Source organism: Chiloscyllium plagiosum, chromosome 20, assembly GCF_004010195.1.
Source record: "Chiloscyllium plagiosum isolate BGI_BamShark_2017 chromosome 20, ASM401019v2, whole genome shotgun sequence".
Taxonomy (NCBI): Eukaryota; Metazoa; Chordata; class Chondrichthyes; order Orectolobiformes; family Hemiscylliidae; genus Chiloscyllium; species Chiloscyllium plagiosum.
In genome coordinates this window covers 8,305,443-8,320,765 of record NC_057729.1, presented here as the reverse complement: position 1 = coordinate 8,320,765, position 15,323 = coordinate 8,305,443, and the positions used below count along the sequence as shown (strand labels likewise).

Genomic DNA, 15,323 nt, shown 5'->3' with positions numbered 1-15,323 from the left:
GCGCATGGTATTGGGGCAAAGTACTAACTTGGATTGAAAGTTATTTGGCTGACAGGAAACAAAGAGTAGTGATAAACAGCTCTATTTTGGAATGGCAGGCAGTGACCAGTGGGGTACCTCAGGGATCAGTACTGGGACCGCAGCTTTTTACAATCTATCTTCAGGATATACAAGATGGTATTAGCAATAACATTCGCAAATTTCATCAGCTGGGTGGCAGGGTGAAATGTGAGGAGGATGTTAGGAGATTACGGGGTGACCTGGACATGTTAGGTGAGTGGTCAGATGCATGGCAGATGCAGTTTAATGTGGATAAATGTATGGTTATCCACTTTGGTGGCAAGAGCAGGAAGGCAGATTACTACCTAAATGGAATTAATTTAGGTAAAGGGGCAGTACAAAGGGATCTTTGTAGTCAATGAAGGTAAGCATGCAGGTAGTGAAGAAGGCTAATAGCATGCTGGCCTTCATAACAACAGGGATTGAGTATAGAGGTGAAGAGGTTCTTCTGCAGCTGTACAGGGCCCTGGTGAGACCACACCTGGAGTACTGTGTGCAGTTCTGGTCTCCAAATTTGAGGAAAGACATTCTGGCTATTGAGGGAGTGCAGCGTAGATTCACGAGATCAATTCCTGGAATGGCAGGATTACCTTACACTGAAAGACTGGAGTGACTGGGCTTGTATACCCTTGAGTTTAGAAGACTGAGAGGGGATCTGATTGAGACATATAAGAATATTAAAGGATTGGACACTCTGGAGGCTGGAAACGTGTTTCCGCTGATGGGTGAGTGCCGAACCAGAAGATACAGCTTAAAAATATGGGGTAGACCATTTAGGACAGAGATGAGGAGAAACATCTTCACCCAGAGAGTGGTGGCTGTATGGAATGCTCTGCCCCAGAGGGCAGTGGAGGCCCAGTCTCTGGATTCATTTAAGAAAGAGTTGGATAGAGCTCTCAAAGATAGTGGAATCAAGGGTTACAGAGATAAGGCAGGAACAGGATACTGATTAACGATGATCAGCCATGATCATATTGAATTGTGGTGCAGGCTCGAAGGGCAGAATGGCCTACTCCTGCACCTATTGTCTAATAGAGCTCTCAAGGATAGTGGAATCAAGGGTTATGGAGATAAGGCAGAACAGAATACTGATTAAGGATGATCAGCCATGATCATATTGAATGGTGGTGCAGGCTCAAAGGGCAGAATGGCCTACTGCATCTATTGTCTATTGTCTATTTGCAGTGTGGTGATGTCATAGAAGGATTGAAAAAATATTTACCAACATATTTCGTGACTTTAAAAAAAACCCAACAAAGATGGCTGTTTTAAATCATGTGACTGGACTGAGCAGTAACTTCTCTGAAACTTCAAACCAAGCAATCAATGTCTCATGCATCTCCTATTAGGATTAGAATGCATACTTTTGTATTATAATCTGGCACAGTGTCAAAGGGATCTCCAAGTAAAGTCCCTATACAATAGCGTTTCTAGTTGCCCCTGTTCTGTAAGATGCATGAAAGATTTTCCCTTTCATCTCTGAGATGGGTCATAGATAGTTGGTTATCTGCAAGGTAAACTTTTGTCTTAATGTGTAACTATATTTCTGCCACACCCAACCACACAAGAGGTTTTTTAGCTATACAATTCTGAAATAGCAGTCAGTTAAAGGGTTAGTGTTGCTCCATATACCTGCGCTGGGAGTACAAAACCTCTAGCTCTGGACTGGAAAAGAAAAGCATTGGCCTGTAAAAAATAGCTGATGACCTACATTTGTGCTGTCTGAAGCAATCAACTTTTGTTTGCCAAAACAGTGAGGCTGAGTTTATATTTTAGAAAAATCGGCCTCAGATGAACTTCAAAGAGATTTTTGTTTTGAACAAGAAGAATCTGTAGACAACTTGTCAACTGCTGGCTGCCAATCAAACATCCCATAAAAGAATTCCAGACTGCTAACTCCAGTATTGTACTCTATCTTAAAGACAAGAACATTGATAAACTTAAAGGTGTTGCTAATTATTCCTTTTTGATTCAATCTCTCCATAACTTTTGCAAGTGGCCTTTGTAGAAAAGAAGTATTCCCCGCATCTACGAACATGTGAAATAACCAATATTTCTGGTTCAATGTTAAAACAATGTTGTTGTGATCTTTACAGAGTCCACAAAAAAGAGAGTATGGAAAAAATGACACCACCTTTTTAAAAATAAAAGGGAATAAAAAATCACGATCTGCTTATGAACAGACTGTAAGAAGAGAGAGAGAGAGATGTTCACTTTTAAACTTGAAAACTGTACATAATAGATCAGGAAAAGGAGCTGTGCGACTAATTGGATAGTTCCCTAAAATAGGCAACACAGGAAATAAATGACCTCCCTCTGTGCTCTATGGTTCTATGTTTAGTTTTCAGAAGAGGTCTCAGAATAGCATTATGTGTTAACAGCAGCATTTTATGTTGCCTGTTCTTTTGCAGGCCAATTGTAGCTATTGCTACCGTGCCTGTGATTGCTAATTCACAAACAGGGGAATGCACCTGCCAAACATGATGGAGTCATGACTTATTCTAGAATTATGGTGTGCTGCACAATTTAGAGGGAATTACATAGGAAAAGTGCCAATGAAGAGGAAGAAGCTGAAAATACATTGTATGCCGTGACTCCATACAATAAGTTCTCTTGATGCATATTTTATTAGCAACGAACAACATGTACTTACTTGTCTCTGAGTACCACACCTTCAATGCATGCCCCAAAGAGAATGATCGTGGATACATCTGTGATGAAGTATTAAGGATTAAAACAGGAAATGAAGGACTACATGGAGAAAGCAATGGGGAATAGCTACCGAGAAGCTAATTCAAGAAAATCAGTCATGCTTGTCATGTGGCTCACTGACATTTGCTAGAACTGATATTTTCATATGCAAGGACTGGTTCTCAGCATACAAAAAGGGAGATAGTAAAACCTTGATTTACCTGGGAGCTTGGGGAACCTCATTGCTTTTTCCATGGCAACATGTCAGCCAATCAATTTTAACTTGTCTACCAATCTGTGCCCTCTTCTCTTTCAATACGAGTTGCTGTGTTTGAAATTTGCATTTGTCATGATGAGTGCAAGCCAAAAGATATTAGCAATATGCTTCTCTTTTCATTAATATTCTAGTTTCATCCTTTCATTTTGTTTATTCTCTGATTATAAAGGTAATTTTTGGTCATTGTACAATACTATGTTCCCTATTCTATGGAAGAAGATAAGGAAGACAGAAGGGAAAGATTCCAATGACAGCCATAAGCAAGGCTGGCAAAGACAGAGAAGATTTCCCCTAGCTTCCTACCACATGGGAAGTTCAGACTTTTTGCTGCATATTTGATGGTGGTTTACTTCTAATTCAGCCTAACATTGCGCTTTCCAGTGATTCAGGTTGAGTAGATACAAGTCAGGCTAGCATGAGCCAAATTTGTTTCCAGCCTGCACAGGATTATTCCAAATGTGAAATTTAAGATGTGAAATTAGAGTTGGGAACAAATCAGAACTAATTGACATAATGGACTGTCATTCAATAACTACCCCTTCATTTTAGTGATATCTTCCCAGGTATAATGCTGGAGACTGCAAAAGCTCTCAGGGAGTTATAATTCCTTAATAACGAAAGGAAAAGGCCCACCTCTCTTGTCTCGGTACTTGCTCATATGCACATCTGCTGATCGAATCCTGTTTCTCTCAATCCTATATGGTGTTATATCTTTTCCTCAGCAAATGTTCCCCATCCACACGTTGAACGCCTTCCTTTATATATAGGTCTCTTGTTTTCCTCTTTGCAGGAGAAGTGCACCCTCAATCTCCTGTGTTGAGAGAGAGAGAGGCAGAGAATTTGAGGTGGACCTCTAGCCATCTACCAACTGACAGCTGCAGAGGAAGAAACACCGGACATCAATTGAGGATCAACATGCCTCATGATGGTATCTAGTTATTGATCTGTAGACAGAATTAGATATCAGACAGCCATATGAAATATAAAACTCGCTCCTGTTGACTTAGTATCAACAGCCAGTGAACTATGATTATCTGCACAATTATCAGTTAAAACATGCTTAGTTTAACAATTCCAACTCATACCTTTAATTAGCTATTGGGTCTTTGAGTCTCACACAGGAAGTGACGCAGGTGGCCAATGGCGGCCCCTCACTCTGAAGATAATCCATCACAGGACACAGACAGACCACCTATTAGCTCAGATAATGACACAATGGTGGAGCCAATAATTGGGTTTTCAGCCAGTATCTCAAATATCACAAATCAGCAAGAGCAGATGGTGGAGACAAGGACAGCAAATGCAGAATCATTCAGATGGCACACCTTCCTCCAACTTCTACCCAGTTGCACGCAGATGCTGAATCGTGGGAGCCATTGAAGAAAAGAATGCTTGTGAAGCTGTAAAAAAGGAAGTGTGATGTTTGATGGGTATTTCAACCACACCGTACATGCCCTGGTGAACAGCAAGACAAGGGCAGTGGTGACATTATCAGTCAATGGTAAAGACTGGGGACAGATCCATTAAGCAGAAGGTCTTGTTCCATCACACTGACACTACCTGTTGAGGGATCCTGAGGCTCCAGAGTTTGGTGTTTTGAAACACTGAAGGAGCCTATTCACTGCCTCTATATCCTGTCTTACAGAATTGGTCTCTTATGAACTGTACCCCTCTGCTCATCCCCTGTCTGCTGTGAGCGTACAGGCCTGAGAGGAGCAGGCTGCAGCTTCTCCTGTTCAGACTGACTCTGCTGATATTGATGCTGCAGGTAGTGCTGGTACTGATTCTACTGGAGCTGCTGGTACTGACTCTGCTGATATTGATGCTGTTTCTGCTGGGATTGATCCTGCTGGTGCTGCTGGTACTGATTCTGCTGGCACTGCTGGTACTGATACTCATCTGAACCAGCAGTTAGATCAATCATCTTGGTTCTCATCTGAAGTCCAAAGTAAAATAAAGTAAGCAGTACCCATGATCTGAAAAATCAGATCTCTGAAGTGGAAGTCAGACTTACTAAATTACAAAGTTGTCAATGTAACCTCCAACGCATTTCTCACAAGTAGGCAATAAAAGTGTTGGGCACATAATTATTGGCACATTTTCCTATCATGTTTCCAGCTGCCTCATTTGACAGCGTGTTCTCACCTGGCTTTATCTGGCATGTTTCAAGAAACTCAAAAAACTTGTGGGACCACAGTTAAATTTCAAAATCCAGGTCACTAACATATTAACTGAGCAATTAACATATTGAAACTAATCTCATTCCTGATGAAGGGCTTTTGCTCACAATGTCAAATCTCCTGCTCCTCAGATGCTGTCTGACCTGCTGTGCTTTTCCAGCACCACACTCTTGACTCTAATCTGCAGCATCTGCAGTCCTCACTTTTGTCTATATTGAAACTAGTAACGCATCTCTCTCAACAGGTCACTTTGCGCATAGCCGAGCAAGCTGTAGTTAAAGACAGATATTTGGATCTTATTGAATAGGAGTAGACCATTTAGTCCATAGCGCTTGTTGATGGCCAGAGGTTTGTGGTAAGCTTCCTGTTTTAAACCACTTTCAAACTCTCATGCTACTGCAAGTTAAAATTCCACCCAGTCATTCTCGGAGACAGATAAGTTGGCATTTCTGCGCAAGTTTGGATGTTTCTCATTTTGATGAATGGCAGACATCAGTATAGATATTTAAAGTATGATCACTATATTTACGAAAGCCCATCAGTTGAAATAGCTGCACTAAATTTCACACACGATAAATGAAACAATTTGCTAACTCATTGCAGATTATTTTTTAAAATCCTAGTTATAACTTGAGTTAATTTAATATTTCTAACATTAAGCAGCCTCTATACATACTTAATAAAATCATTGTTTGTCAGCTTCTGTGCCTAATAAACGAGTGGGAGCCATTTAGAGCTTTGTACACCACAGCAATGAAAGTTATCACTTAATTATCTTATTACGAGCAGGTTAGCTAAGTTCTGCATTAAGAGGCAAAAGGATACAGACTGCAGACGTTGTTGCAATTGCCATGATTGTACCAATTGGAATAGACTTCTGGGCATCCCTAAGGTCTCCTGATCTATTTGAACCAGCCATAATTCCTGGAAGAGAGATGAAGAATAGATCACATGAGCATTTTCATAATCTCTGTAGCAGTGATTTGAGCTTTAGTATCTCAAATCAAATTTCCGTTGGCTCTCATTTGTCCACCTTCTCCGCTGATACAAGAGTTGCTTCGGAAAGGAAGATAATTAGAAATATAGAAAAAGAAAGTAAGCATGCATTTGCACAGAAGTATTCACTCTTTAACTTGACAGTGAAACAGTAACTTCCTGCGAGGTTTTAGGGGACTACTTATTGTGGGAATACAGGGTAGATACACAATGAAGGCAAAACACTGTGAAGGGAATCATTTGGAAATTTTATTGCCATTCAAGTTTCTGTTATGAAATGCAGGTCCTACATATTCTCTCAGGTACGCTGGTGTAAGTGGACTTCATGTCTTACCTTTAAGAGAAGCCAATACTGCACCATATGCAACTATACAGTATTTTGATATAATTTCCCATTGTGATTTAAACAGCATAGCCATTATATGTGGCAATTTTCAATTCTTTTGAAGACAAACTGAGAAAACATCTGATATATTGATATGTGATTAAAAAAAACATTAATCCACTTTTTTTCATGAATTGAAAATACTGAGCAACAGTAATGATCAGATTCACACAGTACAACTTTCTATTGTCCCTTTTTGCAAATTAATTGCATGTTATCCTTAACAATCAAGTTTAGTTTCCTTATCTGACATAAACAAAAGCAGCAGAATGTCCCAGAAGGTCTGGCAATGTCTGGTAAGAGAAATCAGAGTTAAAGTTTTAGGTCAAGTGTCCCTTCCTCAGAACTGGTTGAGCTTGGTCCAGCAATTTCTATTTTTATCTCTGATATATAGCATCCACAGTTCTTTCGGTTTTTATTCAAGGAGATTGTCTACAGCATTCTCCTGACATCTGCTTATAACTTCAATGGACAAAAATCTTGTAGAAATAGGGCGAGTAGACATAGGAACATAGAAGGAGACCATTTGGCCACAGTCTGTGCTGGCTCTCTGAAGGAACAATTCACTTATTGAAACTCCAATAATCTCTCCGCATAACACTGCACAATCATTGTGGGAGAAAGAGTTTCCCAATGTCTGCATTGCTTCTTTTGCCAATTATGTTAAACCTGAGCTTTCTGATTCCTGATCCTTCCATCAATGGGACAATTTTGCCTATTGACTCTGTCTAGTCGTAAATTCTCCAGTCTATGTAATTGAGATTGAGATTCTTGGAACCATTCTTGCGAATACTTTTGGCATTCTTTCAAACCTGTAGTTTGTAGAACTGGATGTAGTACATCAGCCAAGGCTGAACCAATGCTTTGTACAAGTTTAACACAAGTTGTACTCTCTGGTCCCATTGACTTCTTTGACAACACCTTCCCAAATTCTGTCTTCTATCGTCCAAAAGGATAAGGATATCAGACAGATGGGAACTTCAGAATATCACCCCATGCAAGCTCTCCTTCAGACATCAGACAATTCTAGCATGAAGCTATACCACCATTTCTTCCCTATTCCTGTAACAAAGTCCTAGAACTCCCTTTCTAATTGCACCTACACACATGGCACACAGCTGTACAAGAATCTGGCTCACCAACACCTTATCAAGGGCAATTAGGAATGAGAAACAAATGCTGTACTTACTAGCAAAGCTAACATCCCATTTAATAATTAAAAAAAAAACTGCTTCTGCTGTTTTGCTGCAGGTATTCCCACCTCCAGCTTGTGAGCTTCTGCCCTCCACTACCTTGGCCAAATAAGAGTTCTTTTAGCAGGAGATCAGACAGTGGAATTAATAAGCTATTCAGACCTTGAGAGGATGAGAGTCAAACTAGGGTGGCTTGTGATCTTACAGACACTCTTTAGTAAAGGTGACTGGGTCATGAATAAAAGAGAAGGACCGATCTTTTCATGTCTTGCCAATTTGCTAAGGTCAGTTGCATCAAAGACAATTGCATTTGATATCTAACACCTGGTTTAAACTCTGTTAAGATTCAAAATAGATTGGATGGTTAGTGGTTTTTATTTTTCCTAGAGTGTGGTGGGCCTCTGAAAGGCAGTGCGAGCTGCTATGCTGGATGCTGACTGTCTGAAAGCCCTTTAGAAGAAGCAAAGGAGATCTTTATCGATAACTTTTTTTTAGATTATATTACTTACAGTGTGGAAACAGGCCTTTCAGCCCAACAAGTCCACACCGACCCACCAAAGAGCAACTCACCCAGACCCATTCCTCTATATTTGCCCCCTCACCTAATATTACAGACAATTCACCTAACCTGCACATTTTTGGACTGTGGGACGAAACCGGAGCACCCGGAGGAAACCCACGCAGGCACGGGGAGAATGTGCAAACTTCACACAGACAGTTGCCTGAGGTGGGAATTGAACCCAGGTCTCTGGAGCTGTGAGGCAGCAGTGCTAACCACTGAGCCACCATGCTGCCCACTTTGTCCAATGTTCCTTGGTTTCTTGAACCGGCTTTGATCATGTTGAGAGTGTGGGGAAGAGGCACAGTTACACTTTCCAGAATTATTCCCCTTGTTGAATTTCTGACCTTACATTCATGCCATCATTTTAGCTGTTTATTTCCACCTTCATGACATCACGTGACTTTGTCCCTGTGTCAACTTGTCTGTTGCTGAAGCCCTCGTTCATATGTTTGTTACCTCTATGCTTGATTTCAACCACTCCTGGCTGGTCTTCCACATTACTCCTTCTGTAAATTTGAGATCAGGCCATACCTTGCTTCCCATGTCTTAACTCATGTTTCCTCATCATTCTTGTATTCGCTGACATTGATTGACTCCTGGTCCAACACAGTTTCATCCTTGCTTTCAAACCCCTCCATGGCTTGACTCATCCTTATCTCTCATTTCCTTCAGCTCCACAACCCTCTGCGATATCTGTCCTGTTCTAATGCCAACCTCTTGTGCATCTACATTTTAAATAACCCCCATCACTGGTTTGCTTTCAGTTGCTTAGGTTGTAAGCTGTGAAACATTCTTCCTGCACCTCTCTGATCCACTTTGCTCATTTAAGATGCTCCTCCAAACCTACCCCCTTGACTTACATTTAGTCCCCCAAGCTGGTATAGAACATAGAACATTACAGCGCAGTAGAGGCCCTTTGGCCCTCGATGTTGTGCCAACCTGTGGAACCAATCTGAAGTCTATTTATCCTACACTATTCCATTTTCACCCATATGTTCATCCAATGATCATTTTAAGGCCCTTAAAGTTGGTGAGTCTACTACTGTTGCAGGCAGGACGTTCCATGCCTCTACTACTCTCTGAGTAAAAAAACTACCTCTGACATCTGTCCTGTATCTATTCCCCTCAATATAAAGCTATGTCCTCTCATACTAGCCATCGCCATCAGAGGAAAAAAGGTTCTCATTGTCCATCATATCTGATCCTCTGATCATCTTGTATGTCTCAATTAAGTCACCTCTCAACCTTCTTCTCTCTAATGAAAACAGCCTCAAGTCCCTCAGCCTTTCCTCATAAGACCTTCCCTCCATATCAGGCAACATCTTAGTAAAAGTGCTCTGCACCCTTTCCAAAGCCTCCACATACTTCCTATAAGGGGGTGACCAGAACTGCATGCAATACTTCAAGTGCAGCCTCACTAGAGTTTTGTACAACTGCAACACAATATCTTTTAACATGGTTCAGTGTCATACTTTGTTTCTTTATATGCCTGTGAAGCCCTCTGAGATGCTTTAATATCTTGTATCTGCTACTTAAATATAAGTTGTTGATATTGTTGTTATTGATCCAAGGGTTTTTTCCTATTTATTTTGTTGCCTCTCCTGGGACGTCACATGACTGCTAGAAGATGAAAGGTGGTGGAAGGAGAATAAGATGATGCCCCAGTCATCCTGAGGTGAGGGACAGGTTTGATGAGCTGGCTGGTCTTTTCCTACCCATTCAGTTTCACCTGTTTGTACCTTGGCACAGATTGAATCCAGGAGCTTGGTGAACTGTACAGCTCAGTTATTGCCATGGAGTTATCAGGGCAGTTTGGTTAAATAACTGAGATAGTCTTAAATCAGATTTTCTGAAGGGAACAACTCTAAGGAAAGCACACTACACTAACTCAGACTGTGGCATAGCCTCCATCTGTTCCAGTGCGGTAGCAGTCAGGTTCTTTCACATAGATTGGCAACATGTTAAATTTTACCTGAGAAACCAAATCATTTTGCTATCAGAGCATTACAATCAAATCCTTCTCAAGGCTGAACTAAGTAGATCCTTATTTTGATACATCAATCATCAAAAATAAGCAGTCTTTCCCTTCTTGAAGCACAATGTGCGAATTAAGGAACTAAATAAAACCTTTCATGGTTTCAGATCATGGACTCTCATTAAAACAAATGAGTCAATGTGCTGTTTCCATTGATCTAATTGAACATAATAATAAACTAAAAACAGGAGAAAAGTGAATGGAGTGAGAGAAGTGGGAGAGGGCTGGGGAAAATAACATAGGCCGATGTTTTTAACACTGCCTGATTTTTATGCAGTGATGACACCAGCTTCTACATGTGCGGAACAGCTTTCATTTCATCCGGCCTCACGCGGGTACCTCATGCTAAAAATACGGGCCTACTTTTGCCAAAGTTCCACAAAAGTTAAAGATTTTGAAAAGTATGCAGAATTCCCTAATTTATTTTTCAGACTCAGGTAGACAGAAAGCACGAAACAGGTTTCTGTGTTTACAAAAAATGACTATTTATTACAAATAAACAGACTCTAGCTACCGGTAAATAATTATAAACTATTGACATATAACTGATAAGAAGATAAATAAAAACCAGGAGCAGGCAATTCATTATTCGATTCTGGATCAGTGGTGCTGGAAGAGCACAGCAATTCAGGCAGCATCCGAGGACATGCAAAATCGACGTTTTGGGCAAAAGCCCTTCATCAGGAATAAAGGCAGAGAGACTGAAGCGTGGAGAGATTAGCTAGAGGAGGGTGGGGGTGGGGCATTTTGGCCTCAACTCCACTTTCCTGCTTACTCCCAGCAACTCTTTAACCTGTTTCTAATTAAAAATGTATTTCCTCGTTAAATTTACTGTGTTCTGGTGACCACTGCAATCTCGGGTGAGGAATTCGACACGTTCATGATGCTTTGAGAGAAATAATTCTTCCTCATATTTGCATTAAATCTGCCACACCTTAGCCTAAAATTATGATCTCATATTCGAGATTGCCCTACAACTAGAATCATCCACTATACATCTACTTTGTCAATCTGTTTAGCGTCTGATATTCCTCAATTAGATCTCTCATCGTACTAAACGTAAGGGCAAATATACCTAAACTGCTTAACCTCTCCTTATAAGGCTAGCCTTTCATCTCCAGAATCATGCTAATGGACCTTCCCTGAACTGCCTCCAAACCATCATGCAAACTTCATAAGATAAAACTTGAACCCACTTTTAAACTCTCGTTCCACACACATACAGACTAGACAAAAGAAATAGACACAAGTAGACAAAAAGAAAGCTTGGGTGTTATGGGTGGAGGGAAACATTGGGAAAACCATTCAGAATTTCCTGTTCACAGGATTTGCTGAAATTATTCTTGTACTGATTGGAATGCTGTTTTTCAATCTTCCTTTGCAGCCCCTTTCTCTTTTTTGCAGAAGGCACAAGATGACTGGTTCACACGATTATTATATACCTATGCTTTTTAATGAAAAGTCATAGCTTAAAGCAACTGCTTAAGGAAAAAGAAACAGGTTTTCTTCACCTTAAAGTGTTTTAATTGCAGAGAACAGACACAGCTCCTGACGTGAAGGAAATGTAAAGACTGCTCCATAATGTGTTCACAACCCCAAACTATTTGGCTGCCTGAGACCCAATCACATTGTTGTTGAAAGGCAGAGACCTTTGTCATTGATAACTAGTCACTTGTCCACAGGTCAAATAGCTATTTGTTGCTGACTGGATTTCCATTTGTACTTAGCACTTGAATCTAGATTATCTGCAAACCTTTAACTATTACTTGAACTGGCAGCTGTCTAAACAGCACTTACAATGAGTGTCAGATTACTTGTTTTTGAAAAAAAAGCAATCGCTCAACAATCCTTGATTTTAAAAGTTATTTTCCTATTTCAGTCTACAAACAAAAATACAGAAAAACAAAAAAAATTGTACTTACAATTTAAAGTGTTTTAAAATATACATTCTATATTTTAGATTTGGCTTCCAAGTTTTTCTACAGTTTGTTTACTTTTCTCTGGGTCCATGTCCAATTTTAATCAATAAAACACCATGATCATTAAGAGTAAACAGACTCACTGAATCAAATATAGAATAATTGAACACGAGAGTCAGGTTGGGAGCTGTAATTTGGGGCATTAGCTACTGTGGGAATGATTGGGGTGGACTATGGAATGGATATCTGCTGTGCTCTCTCTGTGACCTCCCACCATTGCCACTCTTTAAGTGTATGTGTCCGTGCCAAATGCAGTCTGACGCTAAACTGTCTGGACCCAAATGTTCAAAGTCATCCTTCAGGGTCATCAGTAGACTCCTCCAAATATGGTCAGGAGTTTCCCATGAACATGATATATTTAGTGGGCAGCAATGTAGGAGCTCTGGACCATGCAATGAAATATAGAAGACAGGCACAAAGGCAAGTAATTGGCTTTTGCATGTAATTTTGATTAGAGACAAAAAAACTACAGATGCTGGAATCCAAGATAGACAAGCAGGAGGTTGGAAGAACAATCCAGGCAGCATCAGGAGGTAGAGAAGTCAACATTTCAAATGTAGCCTTCTTCAGGACTGGGGGTGGGTGTAAAGGGAGCTGCAGATAAGGTGGAGGGAGGGTGATCCTATCTCAACTCCATCCTCTCCCCCTTGGTTCAGACATTTCGCACCTACATCCGCGACACTAAATATGCCCTCCACCCCTTTAGTGACTTCCAATTTCCGGGTCCCAGTGCTTTATCTTCACTGTGGACGTGCAGTCGTGAAACACATTCATACCCCACAAGGATGGCCTCCAGGCACACCGCTTCTTCCTCTCCAACAGACCTATCTAGTCCCCCTCCACCAATATCCTCCTCCGCCTCACCGAACTAATCCTCACACTTCATAACTTTTCCTTTAACTCTTCCTATTTCCTCCAAATCGAGGAAGTGGACATTGGCATCCGAATGGGCCCCAACCAAGCCTGCCTCTCTGTCAGCTATGTCGAACAGTCTCTCTTCAGTACCTACACTGGCACTTTGCCTCAACTCTTCCACCATTATATCGATGACTGCATCGGTGAAGCGTTCTGCACCCAGGCTGAACTGGAGCAGTTTATCGACTCCGCCCACAATTTTCACCACACCCTCCAATTCAGTTGGTTCATCTCGGATACCTCCCTCCCCTTTCTTAATCTCTCCACTTCCGTTTCTGGTGACAGTCTCCAGACAGACGTTTACTATAAATGACAGACTCTCATAACTACCTGGATTATACCTTCTCCCACCCAATATTCTGCAAGAACTCCATCCCATTTTCCAAATTCTCTGCCTCCACCGCATCTGCTTGGAAGAGGAAACATTTCACTCCCAAGCATCCCAGATGTCCACCTATTTTGAATAACGTGCTTTTCCTCCCTCAGTTGTTCAGACAGTCCTCCACTGCATCACCTCCATTCCCCGTTCCACTGCTCTAAACGCTGCTCCTCTAAACATAATAAAGACAGGGTCCCCCTTGTCCTCACTTATCACCCCACCAATCTCCACATCCAGTGTTTCATCCTTAAACATTTTCACCAAATCCAATTAGACCCCACGACCAAGAACATCTTCCCCTCCCATCCCCTCTCTGCCTTCTGCAAGGATCATTACTTTCAACAGTCCATTGTTTGCGCCACTCTCCCTACCAAACCCCCACCCCTCCCCCTCTTCAAACCCCCAGGTGCCTTCCCCTGCACCCATAAAAGATGCACAACATGCTGACACATAAACCCCCTCACCTCCATCCAGGGCCTCAAACAGTCCTTCCAGGTGAGGCAAGAGGTTCATCTGCCTCTCCTCCAACATAGTTTACTGTATCCGGTGCTCCCAATGTGGTCTTCTCTAAACTAAGGGAACGTTTCACCAACCATCTCAGCTGGGCCTACAGGGGCTGACCAGACCTCCCAGTCACCGCCCATTTTAATTCCCCTTTCCACTCCATTTCTGACATGACCATCCTTGGTCTCCTCCAATGCCACAGCGAATCAAACCACAAATTGGAGGAACAACACCTCGTCTTCTGCCGGGCAGCCTTTAGCCCAAAGGACTCAACATTGCGTTCTCCAATTTCAAATAATCTCCCTTCCCATCCCCTGACTCCCTTCCCAGCTCCTTCCCTTCCCTTCCATTCCTCTCATCGACCCTTCCTTCCAGCCACCAACTGGATTCATCCCTCCCTTTGACCAACAAGGTTGCACCCTCTACCTGTCTTCACCTATCCCCACCTTACCACCCTGCCCCCCACCCCTTTTATCTGCAGCTCCCCTTGCACACACCCCCAGTCCTGAAGAAGAGTTACATCAAAAACATTGACTTCTCCACCTTTTGATGCTGCTTGGCTTGCTGGGTTCTTCCAACTTCCTGCTTGTCTATTTTGTATGTAATTTGGCAGGATTTGATTTCTAAATTCAGTTTGGAAATTTTGTATTATGCTGGCTTTTTATACTGCATGGTATCAAAATGGTTGCTGTGATGACCTGTGGCAGAGGCAAGGGAATTTGTGGGTGTATTAGGAAATGGGGAATTTGAGTCACATTTACTGACATCACAGTTGAATGGATCAATTATGGACAGCTTGGTTAGGAAGAAACTGTATTAATTTTCTCCTCTCTTCCTCATTTTGCTCTGCAGTTCACTATATCAAGTTGGTGGCAAGGAACGTACTGTCTTGGTGGTGAGTTATGGCTGCAAGTTCCAATGGATCTTGATACTGTGATGGAAGGTGTAATCAGGCAACACTTATTTGCCAAATATCTGCTCATTGACCATCTTTATCAAGAGAAAATCTAACCATCGTCCCTTGACATTCAATGGCATTACAATCACTAAATCCCAGGTATCAACATTCTGGGATTACCATTGACAGGACACTGAACCAGACTCGTTATATAAACACAATGATTTCAAGAGCAGGTCCAATGAATCATTCAGGTGAGTAGTTCATCT

General features: G+C 41.5%; 1 protein-coding gene across 1 annotated transcript in view; it reads right to left on the bottom strand.

The window, feature by feature from the left end:
- LOC122559948 (solute carrier family 12 member 5-like) overlaps nt 1-15,323 on the bottom strand; it is a 125,182-nt gene that overhangs the window by 61,992 nt on the left and 47,867 nt on the right. Inside the window, exons 7-8 of the mRNA XM_043710057.1 lie at nt 6,034-6,132; nt 2,714-2,771 (exon numbers count right to left, since the gene is read on the bottom strand). Of these exons, the coding sequence (XP_043565992.1) occupies nt 2,714-2,771; nt 6,034-6,132 (157 nt within the window). The remainder of the gene's footprint in view (nt 1-2,713; nt 2,772-6,033; nt 6,133-15,323) is intronic.